This window comes from Phascolarctos cinereus, unplaced genomic scaffold, assembly GCF_003287225.1.
Source record: "Phascolarctos cinereus isolate Bilbo 61053 unplaced genomic scaffold, phaCin_HiC Scaffold_9;HRSCAF=440, whole genome shotgun sequence".
Classification (NCBI taxonomy): domain Eukaryota; kingdom Metazoa; phylum Chordata; class Mammalia; order Diprotodontia; family Phascolarctidae; genus Phascolarctos; species Phascolarctos cinereus.
In genome coordinates this window covers 231,035,782-231,057,781 of record NW_027556402.1, presented here as the reverse complement: position 1 = coordinate 231,057,781, position 22,000 = coordinate 231,035,782, and the positions used below count along the sequence as shown (strand labels likewise).

The 22,000-nt window shown below is 42.0% G+C and overlaps 1 protein-coding gene and 1 long non-coding RNA gene across 2 annotated transcripts in view; one reads left to right on the top strand and one right to left on the bottom strand.

Moving 5' to 3' along the window:
* KIAA1549L (KIAA1549 like) overlaps nt 1–22,000 on the bottom strand; it is a 310,713-nt gene that overhangs the window by 112,697 nt on the left and 176,016 nt on the right. The window contains 3 exon segments of the mRNA XM_078148701.1: nt 2,128–2,279; nt 12,236–12,295; nt 14,036–14,198. Of these exon segments, the coding sequence (XP_078004827.1) occupies nt 2,128–2,279; nt 12,236–12,295; nt 14,036–14,198 (375 nt within the window).
* The window catches only part of LOC144455398 (uncharacterized), a 35,253-nt gene continuing 25,921 nt past the window's right edge, over nt 12,669–22,000 (top strand). The window contains exons 1-2 of the long non-coding RNA XR_013484139.1: nt 12,669–12,736; nt 13,428–13,577. This is a non-coding gene — a long non-coding RNA (uncharacterized LOC144455398). The remainder of the gene's footprint in view (nt 12,737–13,427; nt 13,578–22,000) is intronic.

Genomic DNA, 22,000 nt, shown 5'->3' with positions numbered 1-22,000 from the left:
AGAGAGAACAAGAACTAGACAGGCCCTTTAGAAATGCAAACAGTATCTGGCTAGTACAGCTGCCACAGAACTCTATGATTACCAGCTTTTGCTCAGTTAGGCAAATCTCATTTCATGGACACAAGTCTATAGGAGATTTCTTCTTCTTCTTCTTCTTCTTCTTCTTCTTCTTCTTCTTCTTCTTCTTCTCTTCTTCTTTTGATCAATTTATAATTTGTAAATTACAAATATTGCATGGGACCTACAGAGGGGAGACCTCAAAATCTGGTGGCATAACTTAGCAACTCTTCCTTTTTAAAAGGCAGCAAGATATAGCTAATAATAATAGCTAGCAATTCAGCAGCACTGTAAGGTTTACAAAGTGTTATCAAATGTTATCTCTTTTAATCCTCACAACACCTACGAAATAGGTGTTATCATCCCCATTTCATAGGACAAAACCGAGGTACAGAGAGGTGAAGTGATCTGCCCAGGGTCACACAGTTAGTAAGTGTCTGAGATAGGATTTGAACTCAGGTCTTCCAGATTCCTAGTCTAGCAAGGGGTAGGGAAGAGGAAGATGAGTAGTGAGCTTCCCATCACTGGAGTTGTTGAAACAGAGGCTGGATGGTTATTTATTAGAAATGTTATAAAGGAGATCCCTTATTTGAGTGTAATAATAATAACATCTCGCATTTAAATATCACTTTAAGGTCTGCAAAGCACTTTATGTATACTGTCTCATTTGGTCCTCACAATAATCCTGTGGGCTAGGTGCTATTATTATCCCTAATTTACAGATGTAGAAACCGAGGCTGGAAGAAGTTACAAGACTTGTCCAGATGTATGCAAAGAAAGAGGAGACTCACAGGTTGAAATCCTAGCTCTGCCTCTGACTAGATTGTGTGGCCATGAGCACTTCATTCTATCTGTCTAAGGCTGGGTTTCTGTAAAATGGAGCTAAGTGCACGTGTGGGGCCTGCCTCACAGAATTGTCATGGTCAGGGAGGGCAGATAGGAAACCTTACAGCTCTACAAAAACATGAGTTGACCTAAGGGTGACGATGATGAAAATACTGTCATCTTTCAGACCAGTTACTCTCCCTCCGCAAAAAACAAACAAACAAAAAAACCCAAACAACCCTGATATGTTCATATAAGCAGAGAGCCCCAGGCAAAGCGAGGGATGTAGACACAGAAGCGACCTCAGGGGAAATCTCATCCAATCTACTTTTTTCACAGGTACAGAAACTGAGACCCAGAGAGGTTGTGTGATTTGCCACAATATAACAATAGCAATATTAAAAGCTCACATTTGTAGAGCACTTTGAGGGATGTAAAACACTGAACACCTCATCTCATTCAAAGTCACAAGTGGAATCACTGAGACTTGAACCCACACCCTCAAACTCCAAATCAGGAATCTTTCCAGTGCACCATACACCCTCCCAGTCTGGACAGCTCCCAATAAAGTAAAGGGAGTATCTTTTTTTTTTTGTTTGGCTTTAGGTTGAAGGTCAGATGTCTTTTGAAAACAACCCCAAGTCTCCTTTTTTATGGCCCACCTTCATCCTCACAGTACAGTGACCCCTAGTCACCCCAAAGACTGGCAGTTTGCAGGGCAAACTATTCCACACCATCAGAGCCAAACCAAGAGGTTTTTCTTTGTCACAAGGAAGGGCTTGATTTGGGAGAGGGAGGGGTCCAAAATGACCAATAGAAAGACAAAAAGGCATCAATGAAATTTTTTGTTGTTCGGTCATTTCAGTAGTATCTGACTCTCTGTGACCCCATTTGGGATTTTCTTGGCAAAGATACTGGAATGGTTTGCCATTTCCTCCTCCTCCTCATTTGACAGATGAGGAAATTGAGGCAAATAGAGTTAAGTGACTTGAACAGTGTCACATAACTAGTAAGTGTCTGAGGCTGGATTTGAACTCACAAAAAGGAAATCTTCCTGACTCCAGGCCCATCACTATCTACTGTGCTGTCTAGCTGCCCATCAATGAAATATATATTTTTAAATAAAAATAAATTCCTGGAAGAAGAAAAATGAAGCAAAAAAAGACATTGATTTATGGGACTTACTAGGAAATGGATTTTCCCAAACCTATTCTGACTCAAGGTGGGGTGCTTCCTCCAACTCACCTGAACTGTGTAGCTCCCAAGAGTTGTGGCCCTCTTTAGCCGCCTGCCTTGTTGCTGGGACATCATAAACAGCTGGGCCAACCGCTGTTCCATGACTCTGGCGAAACTCTGATTGTGGAGTCCCACTAAGGTGTTGTCCACCCCTTGCAGAACTGTGGATGAAGAAGGAGGACATGGGGGTCATGCTGGGAGAACTTCTTTCTAGAGGGAGCCCAAAGATTCTGCTCTGGGTGAATACCCAAAGATCAGAGAGCCATAGGAAATGGGAAATCAGATTATAAGTCAACAGGATCCCAGAGGCCATAAACTCCAACCCTCTTGTGTGTTACAGATGAGGAAACTGAGGCCCAGAGAGCTTACGTGACTTGTATACTGGTCACATAGACAATTAGAACTGAGATTTGAACCCAATTCTTCTGACTCTGAATACAGCATTCTTTCCATTACACCACCCTGCCAGGGTAGAGGAAAACTCACGGTCTGATATCACATTGCCTTAGCCCACCCACATACCAACCCCCAAATACACATATCCAATAGACCATAACAAGAATGTATAACCTGTATCGAGTTGCTTGCCTTCTCAATGAGGGGGGGTGGGGAGAGAGGAAGGGAGAAAATTTGGAACTCAAAGTTTTAAAAACAAATGTTAAAAAAATTGTTTTCACATGCAACTGGGAAACAAGACATACAGGCAATGGTGTATAGAAATCTATCCTGCCCTACAGGAAAATTGAAGGGGAAGGGGATAAGAGAAGAAGGGGAGGGATAGAAAGGAGGACAGACTAGGAGAAGGGGTATTCAGAATGCATGCCATCTTGGGGTAGGAGGAGGGACGAGAAGGGGAGAAAATTTAATTAATAAAAAAAAACAAAAAAAAAAAGAATGTGGAGTCTTCCTTTAGCAGAACCTAGGCCATTCTGGACCTGGACTAAGAGGTCTTGCTTTCACTGCTTACTATCTGTGGAACCTTAAGCAGGTCATTCACTTCTCTAGGTCTCACTTTCCTCATCTGAATCTCTTCTACCTCTTATATTCCATGTTTTAATGTCCTTCCCAGTTCTGACATTCTATGTTATCGATCAAAAAAAAATATTTGTTAAACTCCTACTATGTGCCAGGCATTGTGCTAAGCGCTGGGATACACAAAAAGACAAAAGACATCTCTGCCCTCAACGAGCTTACAATCAGATCGGGTAGACAATATACAAATACACATGCCCATTCCAGCTCTGATACCCTATGTCCTACGCTCTAACATCTTGTTTTTATTTTCTGTGTTCTAAGGTTCCTCCCAGCTCTAAATCCTTTTAGCTATGATCTCTGAGCCTTGAAAGACTTTATCAGATCTTGAATCATAGGGCATGCAGTTGGCCTCCATTCAGAACTGCCTAAGGCCATAGAAACGATTTCTTGTTTCCCCCATTTTGCAGGTGAGAACCTGGAGGGGGAAAAGATTATAACTTCTTTCCCAGACTGTAATGGGAAAGAGAAGAAAGAAATGGCACTCTTTTGAGGAATAGAGTTGAGAATATTTCTGTTGTTTTCCATGTCCATTTCCACTCCATTTATGTTAGAATTCCAGACAATAGCAGAATGGTGGAATATTCCAGAGGAGGGAGATAGTGGCCCTCCCCAGACCCCTGAAATCCCACTTGATAAGTGGCTTCCTACCCCAGTCACCATTAGGTTTGTCCCCATTTCAAGACAGTCTTGGGAAGGCTCTTTACAAGCATACGAAAAGAGCTGTATCCAAATCATAAATATTCAAGTCACATATTGGTTTAAGATATGCTCCTATGTAGACAGGGGTATTTGCAACATTAGATTTTCCCTTAATTAGAATTGGTAACCAATTGCCCTGTTTTTGTAGCTCACCTTTTGAGCACATAGAAATAAGAATCTGGCTATGCGGAAGAGTACGGAGATAGAGGTAGAGATAGATAGATGTATATATACATATATATGTGTATATGGATGTATATACAGGGTGCCCCTATTAAGTTTAATGGCTTTAAACTACCCAAAGATTTGGAGGGCAGTTTATATGTATATACATACATATTATTTGTCATTTTCCAGTTGTGTCCAACTCTTCATGACTCCATTTGGGGTTTTCTTGGCAAAGATACTGGAGTGGTTTGCCATTTCCTCCTCCAGCTCACTTTACAGATGAGGAAACTGAGATAAACAGGATTAAGTGACTTGCCCAGGGTCACCCAGATAGTAAGAGTCTTGAGGTTGGATTTGAACTCAAGTCTTCCTGACTCCAGACCTGGCATTCTACGCACTGCACCACCTAATTGCCCCTACACATCTATACAAACATACGTACATATACACACAAGCCCTATATAGGGCATTCATTAACATGGGGTTCCATCCACATACAGCCCTTATCCAATACACAAGCTGATCAGGTGACAGACACCAGCGACACTAGGAGAAAGATGTGTAAACGAGTTATGGAAGAAATAAAATCCACAGCTGGTCCCAGAAATTGCTTCTCTGATGCCACAAACACCGAGCAATCCCTGCTGAGAGTATAATGCTCTTCTCTGTCTAGCGCTCCTGGGCTTGGCTCGGGAGTAATCTGCCAGTTGGATCTCTACAAAGAGAGAGAAAGGACTCTGGCCCTGTCCTTGGTACTTCAGTTTCTAGAAAAGCCCCTAAGCATTCCTCCTGCCTGCTCCAGCCATCAGCGGAGAAGGAAAGCCAACCTGTCATGTGATGCTGGTTAAGAGTTTGGGGGCTTGCCTGGTTAGGGGAAGCTGCCACTCTGGGATAAGGGGAAGTTTCTCCCTTGCCCTCCCTAGTGGAAATGCAAATTGGATTGATCTCCGAAGGATTGCTTAGTTGGCATCTGCAGGCTGTTCATGTCTTCAGGGCCTGTGATGGCTAGAGAAGAGTGGGACTGATCTGACACTGGGCATGCTGAGAGGTTTTGACTCTGTGGGTTGTATGATGGGAATTACCTCTGAGTGTCTAATTGACAAGCTAAAACTATCACCGAACCTCAAGAGAAAACCCTCATGTTGTCAGGGCCTCCCATAGAGTAACACAGAATGACAATCTGGCCAATTACAGCACACAGCAACACTTCCATTAATTACAAGGATGTCTTCCCATGGCAGGCTTTATTGTCACAATCCCCATGAGCAGAGGCAGAAAAAACCTAGGAAGCAAATACCTTTGTACCAAGATGCAGATTCCCCTTCTACTATACTCCCTCCAGCCCTCTCTTCCATAGAAGTGAGGCTGCAATTCCCTGATCCTCTTTGCTACATTCTCTAACTCTCTCCAGAGAGTTACACACAGTGATGGTGGAGCCTGTGTGCAACCTCTTGGCCTTAGTGGTATCTCCCCCTTTGGCATGTTAGGGGCATATGAGTCCTGCAATATGGTCCTCCCTTCAGACAGGCTAATGCCCACAAAAAAGAGGCCTCCTGTGATATCTATAGCTATATATCTGTGTATATGTGTATATATACATATATATATGTATATATATATGTATGTATTTGTGTGTATGTATATGTACATATGCATGCATATTTATACATCTATAAAGATATACACAAATTTATGCATGCATATATACACACGTGTATATGTGTGTGTGTGTATGAATGTGTGTTTGACTCCTTCTTCTTGGCCCCACATTGAGGAATTAGGAGTAATAGGAGGAAAATACAAAGAGACAAATGTAAGCTTAATGCCAGGATAAACGTCCCAAGAAGAGTCCAAACATGCGACAGACCGCCTTAGAAGGTAATCCCTTCTCCTTCACTGGAGGTCACAAATCAGAGGCCTAATGATCATTTGCTGGGGATATTGTAGGGGGATGAAGGAGCTCCTGAAACTGGCTGGAATAGGCTCAGGAGGGCCGACTGTTACATTTTTCAGTGTGTGCATTGACACCTAGGAATTCAGTGAACATTACAAACCAGGGTTTAATTTATGTTTTGGTGATACCTGGATTTAAGAAAAGTGATAGATAAAATGTCAGTAGTATAGATTAAACTTAAAAGTATGTCATGTCTGTGGGATTTTGGGGAGGGAGCTGGTTGTTAAATATTTATCAGCATGCTCCTAGGAGCCATGATCAGATACATGTTACACTAAATGGCTTCCAAGGTCCCTTCCAACTTGGGTAATTTCTGAGGATACAGAGGATGCAGGGTACAGTGTAGAAAGTGAGGATATAATAATAATAATAATAGTTGGAATTTACATGGAGCTTTAATGTTTGCAAAGTGCTTTAAATATATTATCATGTTTGATCCTCAAAACTATAGGAGGTAGGTACTACTATTAGCCCCATTTAACAGACAAGGAAATTGAGGTGCAAAGAAGTTAATCAACTTGCCCAAGGTCACACAGCTAGTAAGTATCTAAGGTAGCAGTTGAACCCAAGTCTTTCTGACTGCCAGTCCAACACTACCTCTTAGCTGCTTCTAATAGAAGCATCACATACTGTTGTCCTTTTTACATAGTTTGTTCTACAATTCAGACTATAGAGCTTAGATCTGCCTTCTGAACTCATGAGCAAGCATTTACATTCTGAAAAGGCAGTGTGGCATTTTCTATGAGAAACACAGCAGCACACAACTTGTAACAGATCGCTGTCAGAGGGCACTATTCTATGCCTCTTACATGTCTCCATTGACTTGTTATATTATGAACCCATTCACGGTCAGTCAGCATGGCAGATACTGTAAATTATTTTTCCCATGTTGGGTGATGACCTCCCAGTAACCTCACTCTCATTCCTGGTTCCCTTTATGACAAGTGGCCCATGTTTAAGAAATGGCCAACTCCTCATTGCATCAATGGTCCTCCACAGAATCCATTCAAGGTAACTTAAGACCCTTGACTTTGGCCTCATAAGCACCACAGGCATCCAGGGGTGACAAATACTATTTACCTTGGGTTCCAAGGCAGAGAGACAGGTCTAGGTTTGATATCTTGCTAACAATCACACCTATATCAGAGTGGAACGGGATGCCTTGGGAGGTAGGGAGGTCTCCAAGCAGAACCCAGAGTACTACTTGATGGATGTGTGGTAGAGGGAAATATGCATTAGATTAGATGACCTTGGAGGTCCCCTGTGAGCCAAGCCTAGGGACTATTAGCAGGGCTCACATCATAGGCTGGTTCCATCTCAAGAGAATTTATTGTAGAGCACGGACATCTGAACCACTTTAAACCAAGAGGGATTGCTGGGTTTGAAACTACCAACACCCTCAGGACATTCCAAATGAGAAAATGATTTTTTGCAAATATAATAAGATCACCTGGGTCATATAATATGTTATAAAATATATAATATATATTACATGTTACTATACAGAGATCAGCTACTTGGTATGGTAGAGAGAGCACTGGACTTGGAATCAGAAGACTCATCTTCATGAGTTCAAATCCAGCCTCAGATACCTACTAGCTGTGTGACCTTGGGTAAGTCACTTAACCCTGTTTGCCTCAGTTTCCTTATCTGTAAAATGAGCTGGAGAAGGACATGGCAGAACACTCCAGTATCTTTGTCAAGAAAACCCCAAATGGGGTCATGGAGAGTAGGACACAACTCAGACAGCTCAAGAACAATGAATAAGATCAGTCAGTTTCCCTACACTGCTACAATTGTGTTAGCGGATTATAGCTAGCAGAGTCTAGTGTTTTTTCATACTTAGAATAACAGCTATAACTGGCATGTGAGATTTGCAAAACACTTCATCCCATTTGAGCCTCAGACCAACCCTGGGAGGTAGGTGCTACTAGCACAATTATTTCCATTTTATGAAGGAGAAAACTGAGGCTCAGATAGTCTAAAGGACATGCTTATGGTCATCCAAGTAGGAGGTGCCAAAGGCAGGATTCAAACACAGGTCTTCTGGAGTTCCATTAAAGTATTCTATTCACTATACCAGGGGTGGAGAACCCGTGGCCTTCTAGGTCCTTGGGTACGGCCTTTTGACTGAGTCCAAGTTTTACACAACAAATCCTTTTATTAAGGGAATTTGTTCTGTGCAGTTTGGACTCAGTCAAAGGGCCACATTTGAGGACCTAGAAGGCCACATGTGGCCTCAAGGTCACAGGTTCCCCATCCCTGTACTATACCTTAGATTGTAAGCTCTTTGAGGGCAGGAATGGTCTTTTGCCTTTTTTTGTATCCCTAGTACTTAGCACAGTGCCTAGCACATAGTAAACACTCATCATAGGTTGGGTGGTTCATGGAGTATACCACACTGTTACTCAGCTTGCTTAATTTGCTCAACTTGCCCTGCCCCTTACAAGATGAACAGTACTGTTAGCGGAAGTAGCAGATGAAGTTTCCTTTTTGGGGGGAGGGGTGCAGTACAGACCTGCATTTTTAATTAGTCTAGGCAGAGCAGCACAGTAGAAAAGGTGTGAGTTTGGGGATCTGAAGACCTGCTTCTGTCCCTTGCTGTCTGTGTGACCTTTAATCACTTTTGGTTTCAGTTTCCTCATCAGTAAAATAAAGCAGTTGACAGAGCTATATTCTATGGCTCCCTTCAGCTCTAGAGCTATGATTCTGCTACGGAAACTCCCTTCACCAATGCAGATCAGAAACCCAATTCATAACTTAGAACCACAGAAACTTCCACTCTAGAAGCAACCTGGCAGAGCGAAGGGAAGATTCAAGGACTGCAGCATTTGAGGGGAGTCCTCAAATCAAGTTTTCAGGCAAGTCGAGATATTCATCTGTGTTTGGTTTGGAGGGTGACGACAGAAATGAGAGGGGGAGGCACTCTGAATCTCCACTGGCAGGTTCATTGCAGTCCCTGAGTGGTGACAGGGTTTACATTCTCTCTTTCTCTCTTTCTCTCTTTCTTTGTAGTAAATGCCTGCCTGCCTCCTCCCCTTCCTCTTCCTCCCCTTTTCTTCCTCCTTCTCCTCTTCCTCCTCCCTTCCTCCTCCTCCTCTTCTTCCTCCTTCTCCTTCCCCTCTTCCTTCTCTTTCTCCTCTTTCTCCTCTTCCCTTCTTCCCCTTCCTCCTCCCCTTCTTCCTCCTCCTTCTCCCCTCCATCCTCCTCTTCTTCCTCCTCCTCTTCTTCTTCTTTCTCCTCCTCCCCTTCCTCTTCCTCCTCCTCCTTCCCCCCTTCCCACACCTTTTCTGACCCCCAGTCCCTCCCTTCCTCCTATGGCTGCCTTCTTCCTCTTCCTCCTCTTCCTCCTTCCCTCTTTTCACACCTTTTCTGCCCACCAGTCCCTCCCTTCCTCCTAAGGCTGTCTTCTCCTCCTTCTCTTCTTCCTCTTGCTGCTGCAAAGGAGCTGCCAGGAAGGGATTCTCCCTTAAAAGCTGCTCCAGAAAGAACTCATTGTGTTTGAGAAAGCCTAGCTGGGACATGAATGTGGGGAGATTTTTTTGACTTCTGGCCTTCCTCAATAGTAATAACAACAATTGATAGCTAGGTCATAACAATAACTAGCATTCATATAGAATTTTAACCTCGGCAAAGTCCTTGACATAAGTTAACTCATTTAATTCTTACAACAACCCTGGGAGCTAGGAGTGATTATTATCCTCATTTTAAAGATGGGGAAACTAAAACAGAGAAGTTAAATGACTTGCCCAGGGTCACACAGCTAATAAGAGTCCCAGGTAGGAATCATTCTAGATTCCCTGATTCTAAGTTCCATGTCCTAACCACTGTGCCACCTGGTTATAGAGAACACTTTAAGGTTTACATGGAGAATGCTCTACCTTCTTTATGAGAATGATGGCATGGCAGTGGGTAGACAGTAGGCCTTGGAGTCAGAAAAACCTGGGTTCAAGTTCTATTTATGACACTGTAGCTACATGACCCTGAGTAAGTCATTTAACTTCTCAGTCTTCCCTCCTCTGTACCCTGCTGCCATCCAAGCCAACTCTAAAATTGTAAGTAGAAGAATACAGTAGAAAGAAAATGGGATTTAGAATCAGAGGTCTTGGGTTGGAATGTTGAGTCTGGCACTCCTTGTCTTTGTGACCTTGGACAAGTAACTTAACCTTTCTGGGGCCTCAGTCAAATCTAGCCTCAGGCTAGATAATTCTAAGGCTCTATTAAGCTCTAAATCTATAATCCTAAATTATGGATAAGTTGCTCATCTACATAGGAAAAGGGAGTTTCCATACCAGGAGTTCCCCAAACCAATGATAATACAGCTTTATACACCCTTCACTAATTTGAAAAAAAAAGGGAAACTATATATCCTGGCTCCCCTAATGCAATTATGAGTATAACATTTGTGCAAAAGAAAGTAGCTGGAAGAATATAAGCTTCTTGAGAGAGCCTGGTTGTTTTTATCTTTGAATCCCCAGGGCCTAGCACAGAACATAGTAGGTGCTTAATAAATGTTAAATAGGGGCAGCTAGGTGGAGCAGTGGATAGAGCACCGGCTCTGGATTCAGGAGGACCTGAGTTCAAATCTGGCCTCAGACCAAGCACTTGATACTTACTAGCTTGTGTGACCCCGGGTAAAAGTCACAACTCCAATTGCCTTAAAAAAATGTTGAAATGTTATATAACAGATCCTTGCTGATTTTAATCTGAAATCTCTATGGAGCTATAGAAGGACCTGCCCACTTTAAACATGTATTTATGGCATTGTCATAGCCAACAACTTAAGAACAACATTGTCCAACTGCTTACAAGGATTGACTCAGTTAAAGGGAAGTCTCAACCCAGGGGTATGGAAAATGTACCCACCACAACAGAATCATGGAATCTCAGCACTGGTGAGGACCCCAGGAAACATTGAACTAGTGCAATGGGCAGAGTGATGAACTTGGGAGTACAGAACACCCTTAACAGTTTCCTCAGCTGTAAAATAGGGAGAACAACAGCACCTACCTAATAAGGTTGTGATGAAGATCAAATGAGATAATAAATGTAAGATAATAAATGTAACCTTTAAATACTACATAAATACTAGCTATTCTAGGGAAAAGAATCCAGTTCTATAATGTACTCAAATAATGGTCATTCAGCCTTTGCTTGAAGACTTCAATGAGAGAACCTATTACCTCCTGAGAGAGCCCATCTTACTTTAGGACAGCACTGATTGCTGGGAAATTTCCACTTATATCAAGTCTAAATTTGTCCCTTAAGTCTTCAGTCCATTGCTCCTAGCTCTACCCTCTGTGGCCAAGCAAGCCAAATGCCTCTTTTCTTTGCCAGCCTTCTTAAATGCCTGAAGCTATATGTGGATCACATCCCCAGCTAAGCCTTCTCTTCTCCAGCCTACATGTGCACAGTTCCTTCAGCCAATTGTGACGCGTCATGATTTGAGACCCTAGACCATCCTGGTTGTGCTCCTCTGGATGCTCTCCAGTTTATTCGTGTCCTTTTTAAGCCACAGTACCCAGAACTAGCCACAGTAAGTCCAAAGAAATCTGGCCATGACAGAGTAGAGCAGGCCCACTGCCAGATACTCTGCAGCCCAAGACCACATTAGAATCCTTGGCTGCCACAGTAAACCATTGACTCCTATGGAACTTGTAGGCTGCTAAATTAAAAGCTACATCTATGAGTGGAGACCTTTATTTTTCTCTTTCTATCTCTAAGGAGGCAACCCCTGAAGCGTCAGTGATTGTGCTGATCCAATAGTCATTTCCATCAAGATTTCTTCTCTTATCACTGTTTTCTTATGCTCCCCTTACATTACCGATAAATTGCTCATCACCATTGGAAAGGGGGGCTTCCACACCAGTTTCCCAAGCCTATGAAACACAGTTTTATGCCCCCTCCCTAACAAAAATAAAAATGGAATCTTCATATCTTGGTTCTACACCATTGACTCATACAGAATTTGTGGGCTGCTAAATTAAAAGCTAGATCTATGAGCGGAGACCTTTATTTTTCTCTTTCTGTCTCTAAGGAGGCTACCCTGAAGCATCAGTGGTTGTGCTGATTCAATAGTCATCTCTAGCAGGATCTCTTTTCTTATCCCTGTTTCCTTATACTCACCTGACATTGGTCCAGCAGAATGAACTCTCTGATGAATAAGTCAGAAATGACGAAATGAATAAAAAGGGCCAAATATAGCACTGAGAGACATGCAGTTGTCAGATCCAACCAATGAGAGGAGGGAACTCAAGTTACCTGTAATCACCCAATAGTCTCTAGTTGTCTCTGAGACATCGAGGTTTGGGTATTCCAAGGCTAAAACAAACAAAACAACAAAGATGAGCATATTTCCTTACATTTCTCCTGCTGGACAGGTTCTTACAAATGTTTGTTGTAAAAGAAAATTCAAGCATGCCAAAAAGAATGAATCAACTAAATCTGGCCTTCTCATGCTCAGCGACTATTAACACATACCACAGGCAGGACCACTGTCTATGGTCCTGAAAATGGATATACTTAGTCAAGGACTGATTTGCAGACTCACCATTTTCTAGGATTTGTAGCTTGGAGCCAGATTATTACAACAAAGTAGTTTTCTTATTAAATGGCAGTACTCGAGGCATATTTCCAACGAAGTGGGAATTGTCCTGCCTAGACATCTGTTTTCATTCATTTGAAATTTTTTTTCTTTTCAGGGAATGGGCATCTATCCTTCCAGTATAATGGATAGAGTATCAAACTTGAGAGTCCAAAGATGTGAGTATGAATTCCAGACCTTCCATTTCATGTAAGTGACCTTAGAAAAAAAATCACTTACTCTCTTTCCCACTAGCCCATAGGATTGTAGTAGGTATCCAAAAGAACATCTATGTATCTGACAGTACCCTATGGTTATAATGTACTTTTAAAAAGATATCATCATCATTATTGTTATTATTATTGAAAGGCTGAGTGCCATAGTGGCTAGAGGTCCAGCCCTTGAATTAAGAAAACCAGCTTCCAAGTCCTGCTTCTGATATGTAATGGCTGAGTGTGACCACAGGCAAGTCATATAATCTCTCAGGACCCAGAGGAGTCTCCAAAACCACAAACTGCCAATGTGCATCACTGGAGGGAGTTTCCATACTGGGAGTTCCCCACATTACTAGACCAAAAAAGTTATTATCATTTGCATTTTGCTCCAAAAGCTAAATTTAGTTGATCGGATAGCAATTCCTATAACTGTTAGCCTCAAGCTTCTTTACAATTTGATGACAATCAAAATATGAAGGTGATGACAAAAAAAAATTCTTCACATGCGGCCAGGAAGGAGACTAGGATTAGGGAATGCAGGGTCCCCCAAATCCCTTCTCCCCAGAACGCATGGAAATACCCAAGAGCATGCCATGAAGTCCTTGCTGAAGTGTTTAAAGTCAAATAGAAGAAACACTCTTTTTTTGGCTAATAGATGGAAAACCTGCCCTCCACCCTTGGACAACACACCAAGTGAAAGAAAAATTAGATCTCCAAGCTCAGACCTTTCTTTGCTTGTCCGTGGCTAGCAAGAAAAAAATGTTGGGGCAGGAGATGGAGGATCCACAGTCTCAGGAGAACACAGGTAATGCATTTAATGAGGCTTATGTAATTGTATCATTAGAGGGCGTGCAGGCTCCAAAAGGAAGCCCACAACCCCGGGGGGACTTTCATCAAGGGGAGCTGAGAGACTTAATTAGAAATGAATTTACATCATGAAGCTACGGCTGTGATGTCTCGACATAGAACAGGTGCCTTGTTACCTGATGGCCTGGGGACTTCTGCCAACTGGCGACCTGGGGGAATGACATCAACCCTGGTGGCTGAGGGAAAGAAGCCCTGCCAGTTAAGTGAGCAACTTTTAGTCTGTTCAACTCAAAACCATCAGATCTTAATTTTTGCCCCTTGTTTCCAGGAAGAGGGTGGGGATGGAATGAGATGAGAGTTCTTGGTGAGTGCTGAAAGATGTGATCGTGGGGAAGGCCATCTTGGAGGAGAGTCCCCAGGAGTGTGACGTCTGCTCCCTCCCCCAGGCATACTCACACTCTGCGATGGTCAGGGGTGGGTAGGTGAGGTAGAAGCCCACCAGCTCTGCCGACAGCTGGCTCAGGAGGCTGCTGGAGACTGTGCCATTCAGGAGTGTGCTCTGATTCCAAACTGCATAAGTCAAGGTAACCGCCTGGGAGGCATTCGATGTGTTCAAAATCTGAATCGACAGGAGAGAAGAGTCAGTGAGAGATGTCAGCTGAGTCACTGCTTTTCAAAGGGCTGGAGAAAGCTGCCGCACTTGAGGTGTTAGAGTGGGTGGCTCTAAGATGCGAACACAGAGGACTTTAGAGATTCTAACTCCCTCGACTTCACTATTTCATTCAATGGCATCTTAATTCACTCCTGAATCCTTGTTCTTCCTTAGTCAAAGTCTTGGCATTATCTTCCTTCTCTCTTACATTTAGTTGGTTACTTCATAGATTTTATATATATAATTTTATGTTTTATTTTTTGCTGAGGTAATCGGAGGTTGCCCAGGGTCACACAGCTAGTAAATGTCAAGTGTCTGAGGCTGGATTTGAACTCAGATCCTCCCCAATCATATAGATTTAAAGCAGGAAGGATCATGGGACTATAGATTTAGAGGGGACCTTGGTGGGTATTGAGTTCAGCCCCCTCATTTTATAGATGAGGAAACTGAGGCCTAGAGCAGGTAAGTGACTTGTCCAGGGACACTGATCTAGTAAACAACTGAGGCAGAATTTGAATCCAGGTCTTCCCATCCATGTCTAGCTCTTCATCTCATGTACCATGCACTAAGCTGACTCTCAATGTCATCCCTGTATCTCTTTCATCTGTTTCCTTCTCGCTCCTCACATTTTCACTCCCTAGTTCAGACTCTTATTATCACTCACCCTCCTAGCAGGTTTTCACACCTCTTATCTCACCCTCCTACTACCCACCTGGCATACTGCTCCCACACTTGTTGTCCAGTCATTTTCCAGTCGTGTCCAACCCCATCTGGGGTTTTCTTGGCAGAGATACTGGAGTGGTTTGCCATTTCCTTCTCTGGTTCATTTTATAGATGAGGAAACTGAGGCAAACAGGATGAAGTGACTTGCCCAGGGTCACACAGCTAGCAAGTGTCTGAAGCTGTATTTGAACTCAGGTCTTCCTGACTCCAGGCCCAGCACTCTATCCACTGCACCACCTAGCTGCCTCTAGGCAAAGATCATTGGTAAAACATCATGGCAGAATTGTACTTAAGACTGAGAGGCAGTGTGGCATAGTGGATACAGTGCTGAGCTTGGAGTCAGGGAGACTCAGGGTTAAACCCTGCCTCTGATACATACCAAGTATGTGACCCCTCAAGCAAGTTGTCAGTGCCCAAGGCAATTCCAGAAGACTGCCAGTAATGGATAAGCAACCAGTCTATACTGGTAGGAGTTTTATCCAAAGTCACACAGACAGTAAGAAAGCCCCAGAAGGTGGCTTTCTACCTCCAAATCCAGGGCTCCTTCTATGACACCACACTGCTTCTTTGTCCAGCGAGTTCCCTAAACTGAGATGAAATCATACGTGTGACCAAAAAGAAAACTACTACATATTATAAGCAGTGAGATGTCACCAAAGAGCAAAGCCTTGGAGTATAAAGATAGATTACGAAAAGCTTGGCATGAGACCCAATTGAGATGAGATATTTAGAGGCAATTCATAGACTCAAGTGTTAGGAAGATAACAAATAGGGCTAAATTGGGGTCACATGGCTCACATCACAGTTGGCAAGGCATATTTCTCACACCAACTCTGAGGCAGACGGGGTAGGTAGTAATACCCCCATCTTACAGATGAGGGAATTGAGAATCTGAGAAAGTCTTGCTCTGGGCAGGGTCAAGTAAGTATGAGGGCTGGAGTTTTAACTGAGATTCCTTGACTCCAAATCCAGCATGTGTTTCATTTTACCATGCTGCATCCTACTGGCTATTGTAAAAAAAAAAGTAATCTATTCTCCTTGTCAATGACAGTGGAACCACCACACTCCAATTGAACACCTCAGTACCTGATGTGCCAGGGAAGGGGAAGTAACACTTGGAAAAACAATGTTGTGAAAAGCTGTTGTATCTAACCATATCCATAAGAGCAAAGCAATTAAAAAAACATTTGAAGAATTTATTTTCAAGTAATTTCAAAGAGAGGATGATCACAAAAAACATGGAAATAGCATGGATATTAACATTCCTCCCAAAAAAAGATGATAAAAAATTTGACACATATGCCTATTTTCTCATTGCTTTAAAAACCTCATGAGAATGGTCTATGCACATTTAATTTAAGTGGGTCTCCTTGATGAAAATTTAAGAAGTTAACAGGAAGGCTTTCACAATCAATTCTCTGTAACAAGTCATATTCACATTTACACAACTGACTAAGAAGGATAGATAATACAACGTTTTACTACCTTTATTGATTTATCTCTAAAGAGACAAAGTCTTTAGGCAGCTAAGTGATGTAGTGAATAGAGTACTGGGTTTGGAGTAAGGAAGATCTGAGATATGTAGGTATGTGAACTTGGGCAAGATATTTAACCTCACTCTGCCTCAGTATCCTCATGTGTAAAATGTCATAATGGCACCTGCCTCCCAGGGTTGTTGTGAGGATCCAATGAGATAACATACAAAATGCTTTAGAAATCTTAAAGGGCTGTTTAAATGCTAGTAGTAGTAGTAGTAGTGTAGTAGTAGTAGTAGTAGTAGTAGTAGTAGTAGTAGTAGTAGTAGTAGTAGTAGTTCCTTAAGGTCCTTACCAGCTTTAACTCCATGATCCTATGACCCTACCATAGAGAAATTCATTCAACAACTCTCTGATTATATCAAGTAAGGCATAAATATTTTCTAACAGGATTCCATATTATGTTGGAAGACACAGAGGACAAAGTCCCTGTGGATAATAATGGTAATAATAATAATAATAACAACAATAATAGTTAGCATTCATATAGCTTTTTAAGATTTGAAAGGTGCTTTTCAAGTGCTATTTCATTTTATCCTCACAACCACTCTGGGAAGTAGGTGCTATTTATTATCCCCATTTTACAGATGGAAAAATTGAGGCAGACAGAGGTTAAAGTGATCTGTTCAGGGTCACATAGATAGGAAGCGTCTAAGGCTACATTTGAACTCAGGTCTTCCTTCCTTGTGGTCCAATGCTCTATCCGCAGCACCATCTAGCTGTGATGAGGGATTCTCTGGAGAAGGTAAAGTCCTCCTGATGCTCCAGTATGAAGATGACATGATTGCACTAAGCTCTGGTATATGTCGGGGTCTCAATAAAGCCATAGCTATTCTAAAGAGATTGGTCTAGTAATTGCTACAGAAAAACCAAGCCCCTGTGGATGAAAATGATTATTTATTACATAAAATCGAATGGAGAGCCCATTCAGGTAATCCATTAGTATTCATATCTTAGACAGCCACTGCAAATGGACCTGGGCCCAGAATTAAATAGGACTAAATGCTCTATATTGTACAATGTTTTCAACAGTCCTAAGCTATTCTCAGCCACTGAAGTCTATGCTTTGTACATTAACAACCTTCTGGTGATGCTATAGATCTGGTGAGTCACTGGAAGAATCAAAATTGTAGGTGACCCAAAGACAATGGATTGATGTTGAAACATGGGTTAATATAAGTTGCCTGCAGCATATTATCAATGATAACTTGTGTATAAAGAATGATATAAAAGATATTCTTGAAGGCCACAGACTGAAAGCTGAAAGGGACATCCCCTCATTTTAGGGATAAGAAAATTGAGTCCTGGAAAGAGAAAATGACTTGCCCAACATCACATAGGAAATGAGTGAAAATGGTAGGATTTGAACCCAGATCATCTCACTCTAAGCACAGTATTCTTTCTACCTCACTATATTGTCCTCATGTGTATGATCAGACAGAGAGATAGATTTTTAATGTGAACCGTCAGTTCCACTTTCTATTTGTTGTCTTCCTTTTATTTGCATCTATGAATATTTCTACATTATGCAGCAAGAACAAGGAATAATATGTTGATAGATAGCCCAAAGGTCCCCTCCAAAATACTAAAATACCAAGAACAAGGCTTCAGGTAAATTATAAAATACCGGCATTCATGAAATATTGAACAACCAGGAGGAAGGCTCCTAGCACACTGGGTCAATTCTATTAGAAAGTAAGCTCCTTGAGGGCAGGGACATAGATGATATAAAAAGAAAAGCTATCAGTGAAAATTGATTTCTTCAACCAGTTGGTCCTATGATCAATTGCTGCTGTGCCTTTATAGACAGACCATTTATAGAAAATGCTTGGGTACATGAATTCAGATCTATTGTTGGTCAAACCACATCCTCTAAGACAACTCCTTATAGTCAAACTTGGTCTTAATATGATTTTGATGATTCTGTCAGTCTACTGGGATGGTCACCAAAGAGGTTCTGATCTTACTGTAAATGTTCTTGTCAAATTGTTTTCTATGGCCGCTTAGCCTAGAGGACCCAGCTGAGTGTAACAATACCAGATTCCTCTTTTCCTCTTTTCCAATGCCCTCACTGGAGAGGAATCTCTGACAACCTCAGCCAAGGTGATCTCCTACAGCAAGTGAGGGGATTCATTCATTCATTCATCAAACATCTGTTAAGTCCCTACTATGTGCCAGGCACTGTGCCAAGTGCTGATGATACAGAAGGAGGCAAAACCAACTGGTCTCCTTGGACTGACTTCACTGTCATCATTCTCCCAGGAAATGAGCAGTTCCTAGCAAGATAGCGTCAGCTTTGGTACTCACACATTTTCAGTATCCCCCCCAATATCTTCTCCCACCTCTGACTGGAGGGCTGGAGGGTAGAACAAGGAACTTCTCCCAAAACTTCCATTGAAAGAGGGCACACAGACCAGTTAAGTCTTCATTTCTTACCTGCTGCACTCGATGTACTGGACTCCCCCTCCCCAACTACTCCCCCACCCTCCCTCTTTTAATAATTCTTTTGTGTATTGTTTTCCCTCATTTATAACCTCCTTGAGTAGAGGGACTAGCTTTCTTTTTTAAATTTATATCCCCAGCACTTCACACACTGACTGGCACATAGTAGATGCTTAAATATTTATTGACTGAATGGCCGAAGGTCCCAGTTCCTAAAGCCAGAGATATATAAAAGACTTTCACTAAGGTAACAAAGATATCATTTTTTACAATGTCCTATTTAAGATTTGTTTTGAATGGATATTTGAAATATTTGAATATTTGAAAGGATGCCTATTTTTATCATATTTCTACAATATGCAATTAGAATCTTTTCTAGTGGAAGGCTCACCAATTCCTGATGATGATGGCTTAACCTAATGACTGCACAGCACCAGAGAGCTGGAAGGGGCTCCTTATAAGACATCTAATCCAACTCTTCTGCTTTATTTAAAAAAAATAAGCTTTACTGATGTCTTTAATTTATATATTACAGTATTTTTTTTGTATATCTCCCATCCCCTCAAATTGAATCTCCCCTTGTAACAAAGAAAGAACTGAGTCAGATCAAGTCAACCAGAATTTATTAAGCACCTACTGTATGCTAAGCACATAATTAGAAAGCACCTCCAAGCCATCTCATTCAATTCTTTCATTTTACAGATAAGGGAGGCCCAGGGAGATTAAATAAATTTCTTACCTATGGTCACACAGACAGTAAGGAACAGATTTGAAACTGGTGTCCCCCCCCAAAGCCAATGCACTCTGGCTCCCTCTTTGCACCCCCCATCTCTCTCTTGGTGAGGCAATTGGGGTTAAGTGACTTGTGCAGAGTCACACAGCTAGTGAGTGTTATGTTTCTGAGACTGGATTTGAACTCAGGTCTTCCTGACTCCAGGGCCGGTGCTCTATCCACTGTGCGACCTAGCTGCCCTGAGCCAATGCTCTCTCTATCATGGTACAGTGGATAGAACATTGGGCCTGGAGTTAAGAAGACCTAAATTCACATCCAGCCTCACACTTTCTAACCATGTGAGCTTGGGCAAGTCACTTTACTCCTGTGTGCCTCAGTTTCCTCATCTGTAAAATGGGGATAATAACAGCACCTACCTCCAAGGATGGTTGTGAGGATCAAATGAGATCGTATTTGAAAAGTGCTGAGCACAGTGTCTGGCACGTAGCAGGTGCTTTATAAATGCTTATTCCTTTCCCCCCCTCACTAAACCCTACCTCCTAACAACGTATATGACATTCCTTTCTGGTAAGTTACAGTACCCGTGTGCTGCGACAAAGGTTGATTTTTCAGTTCCTCAGAATGACGTTTCCCGTCAGTGATGTTTTTGTTTGTACTGCTCAGTCGTATATATTGTTCTCTGGGTTTTGCTTCTTTCATTCAATCAGCTACAAGTCATCTCATGGTTTTCTGAATTCCTCACATTCATTTCTTATGCGCAGTAAGGTTGCACTACACTTGCAGACCATAACCAACTCATTCAGCCATTCCCTGAGTAATGGCTACCACACCCAATGTGTTTCTTGACCTCCACAAAAAGTGCTGCAATGAATATTATGGCAACTATCAAGCCTTTGTTTCTGCCTTTGAAGTTTCCATTTTTAAATGGTGAAACAAAGACTCAATAAAGAAGTCTGCCTGGCCCAGAGCCACACAACAGATTCCTAGAAGAGTTGAGACCAGAAGCTAGGTCTCCTAGCCCCTATCTAGATACTAGAGTACCTTAAAAGGGGCCCTTATGGATGAGAATAATCTGAGAAAAATGTAAGCCCTGATGTCAATCTGTAATTGTGTCCATGTACCTGTGAAGAACATAGATTCAGTCAGAAAGACTCTGTGGCCCTAGGAATGGCACAGCTTCTTGGGACCCCAGGGAATTAATTCTCTAAGAATTACAAAGCAGGTGCCAGTCTGCATTGGTGGAGGGATTTTCCTCATGGGGAGTCTCTTATTCCAATGAAATTCCAGGTCCAGACCCTCCTCCCATAACCCCATCAAAAAAATCCTTAGTCATTTCTACATGATAACATAAATTCCAAGTCTGTGATATATTTTGAGATTTCATACTAATCAAGCCCAATCACAGTGATATACTCCCACATATACTCTTGAAAGCTAGGTAAGAGGAAAGCTGTTCATTTCAATTAGATTGTGCTTTTTCCACATAATCTTGTCTTTACAGATAATTCATTTATGCTAACTATCTGTTTCAAAGTCATGGATTGTAATCATCACTAGGTTTTAGTTCAGTAGCCAAAACTCCTAGTAGTACAGGCATCATTGGAGCAAAGAAATTTGGGGTTAGACGGTAACCACTAAAAATATTTAATGTGAAGTTATCTTGATGGTGTTGGGGGGGGTCAGAAATATAATTTCAATGGCAGAGGGAACTCCTGGTGGACTACATGGTATCTAGGATTCCTTCTAATTATAAGTCAATGATCCCTTTTTAGATGAGTCTATGATTTTCTGGATTAAATTACAAAGAACTGAAAGAATAATAGAAAGACATCCAGTAGGAAGAAAAAGGCTGTATGGTACATTCCCAGTGGTAATCTATGTTCCTAGAGTAGTGTAAAAGACATGGAGAGAGACTGGAGTGAGAGGACTTGGGGTCACCTCCTACTTCTGTCACTCACTGTCTGACAAATGGCCTTTACAGTCCTTTGCAGTCATAAATCTATGACCTGTAATGTCACCTCCTTAAGCCTGAATTTCCTTATCTGTAAAATGAGGGAGTCAGCTCGCTTTTAAGGTCCCTTCAAGCTCTCGAGCTTTGATCCTCTAATTGAGGCTATATATGACCAGAAAAGGTGGTAGGCTGGTCAGGTAGTAAGAAGGAGAGAGACAACAGATGGAGAGCCCAAGTGTACATTTGCAACCCTCCCTGACAATACTTTTTAAAGGGGAGGGAGCAGGGGGCAGAGAAAAGCTTCCCAGTGCATGAGGTGTATCTTTGAGGGAGGATTTATGAAGAAACAAAGACTCATAAAGCATGAAAAGGCATTGAGGATAAA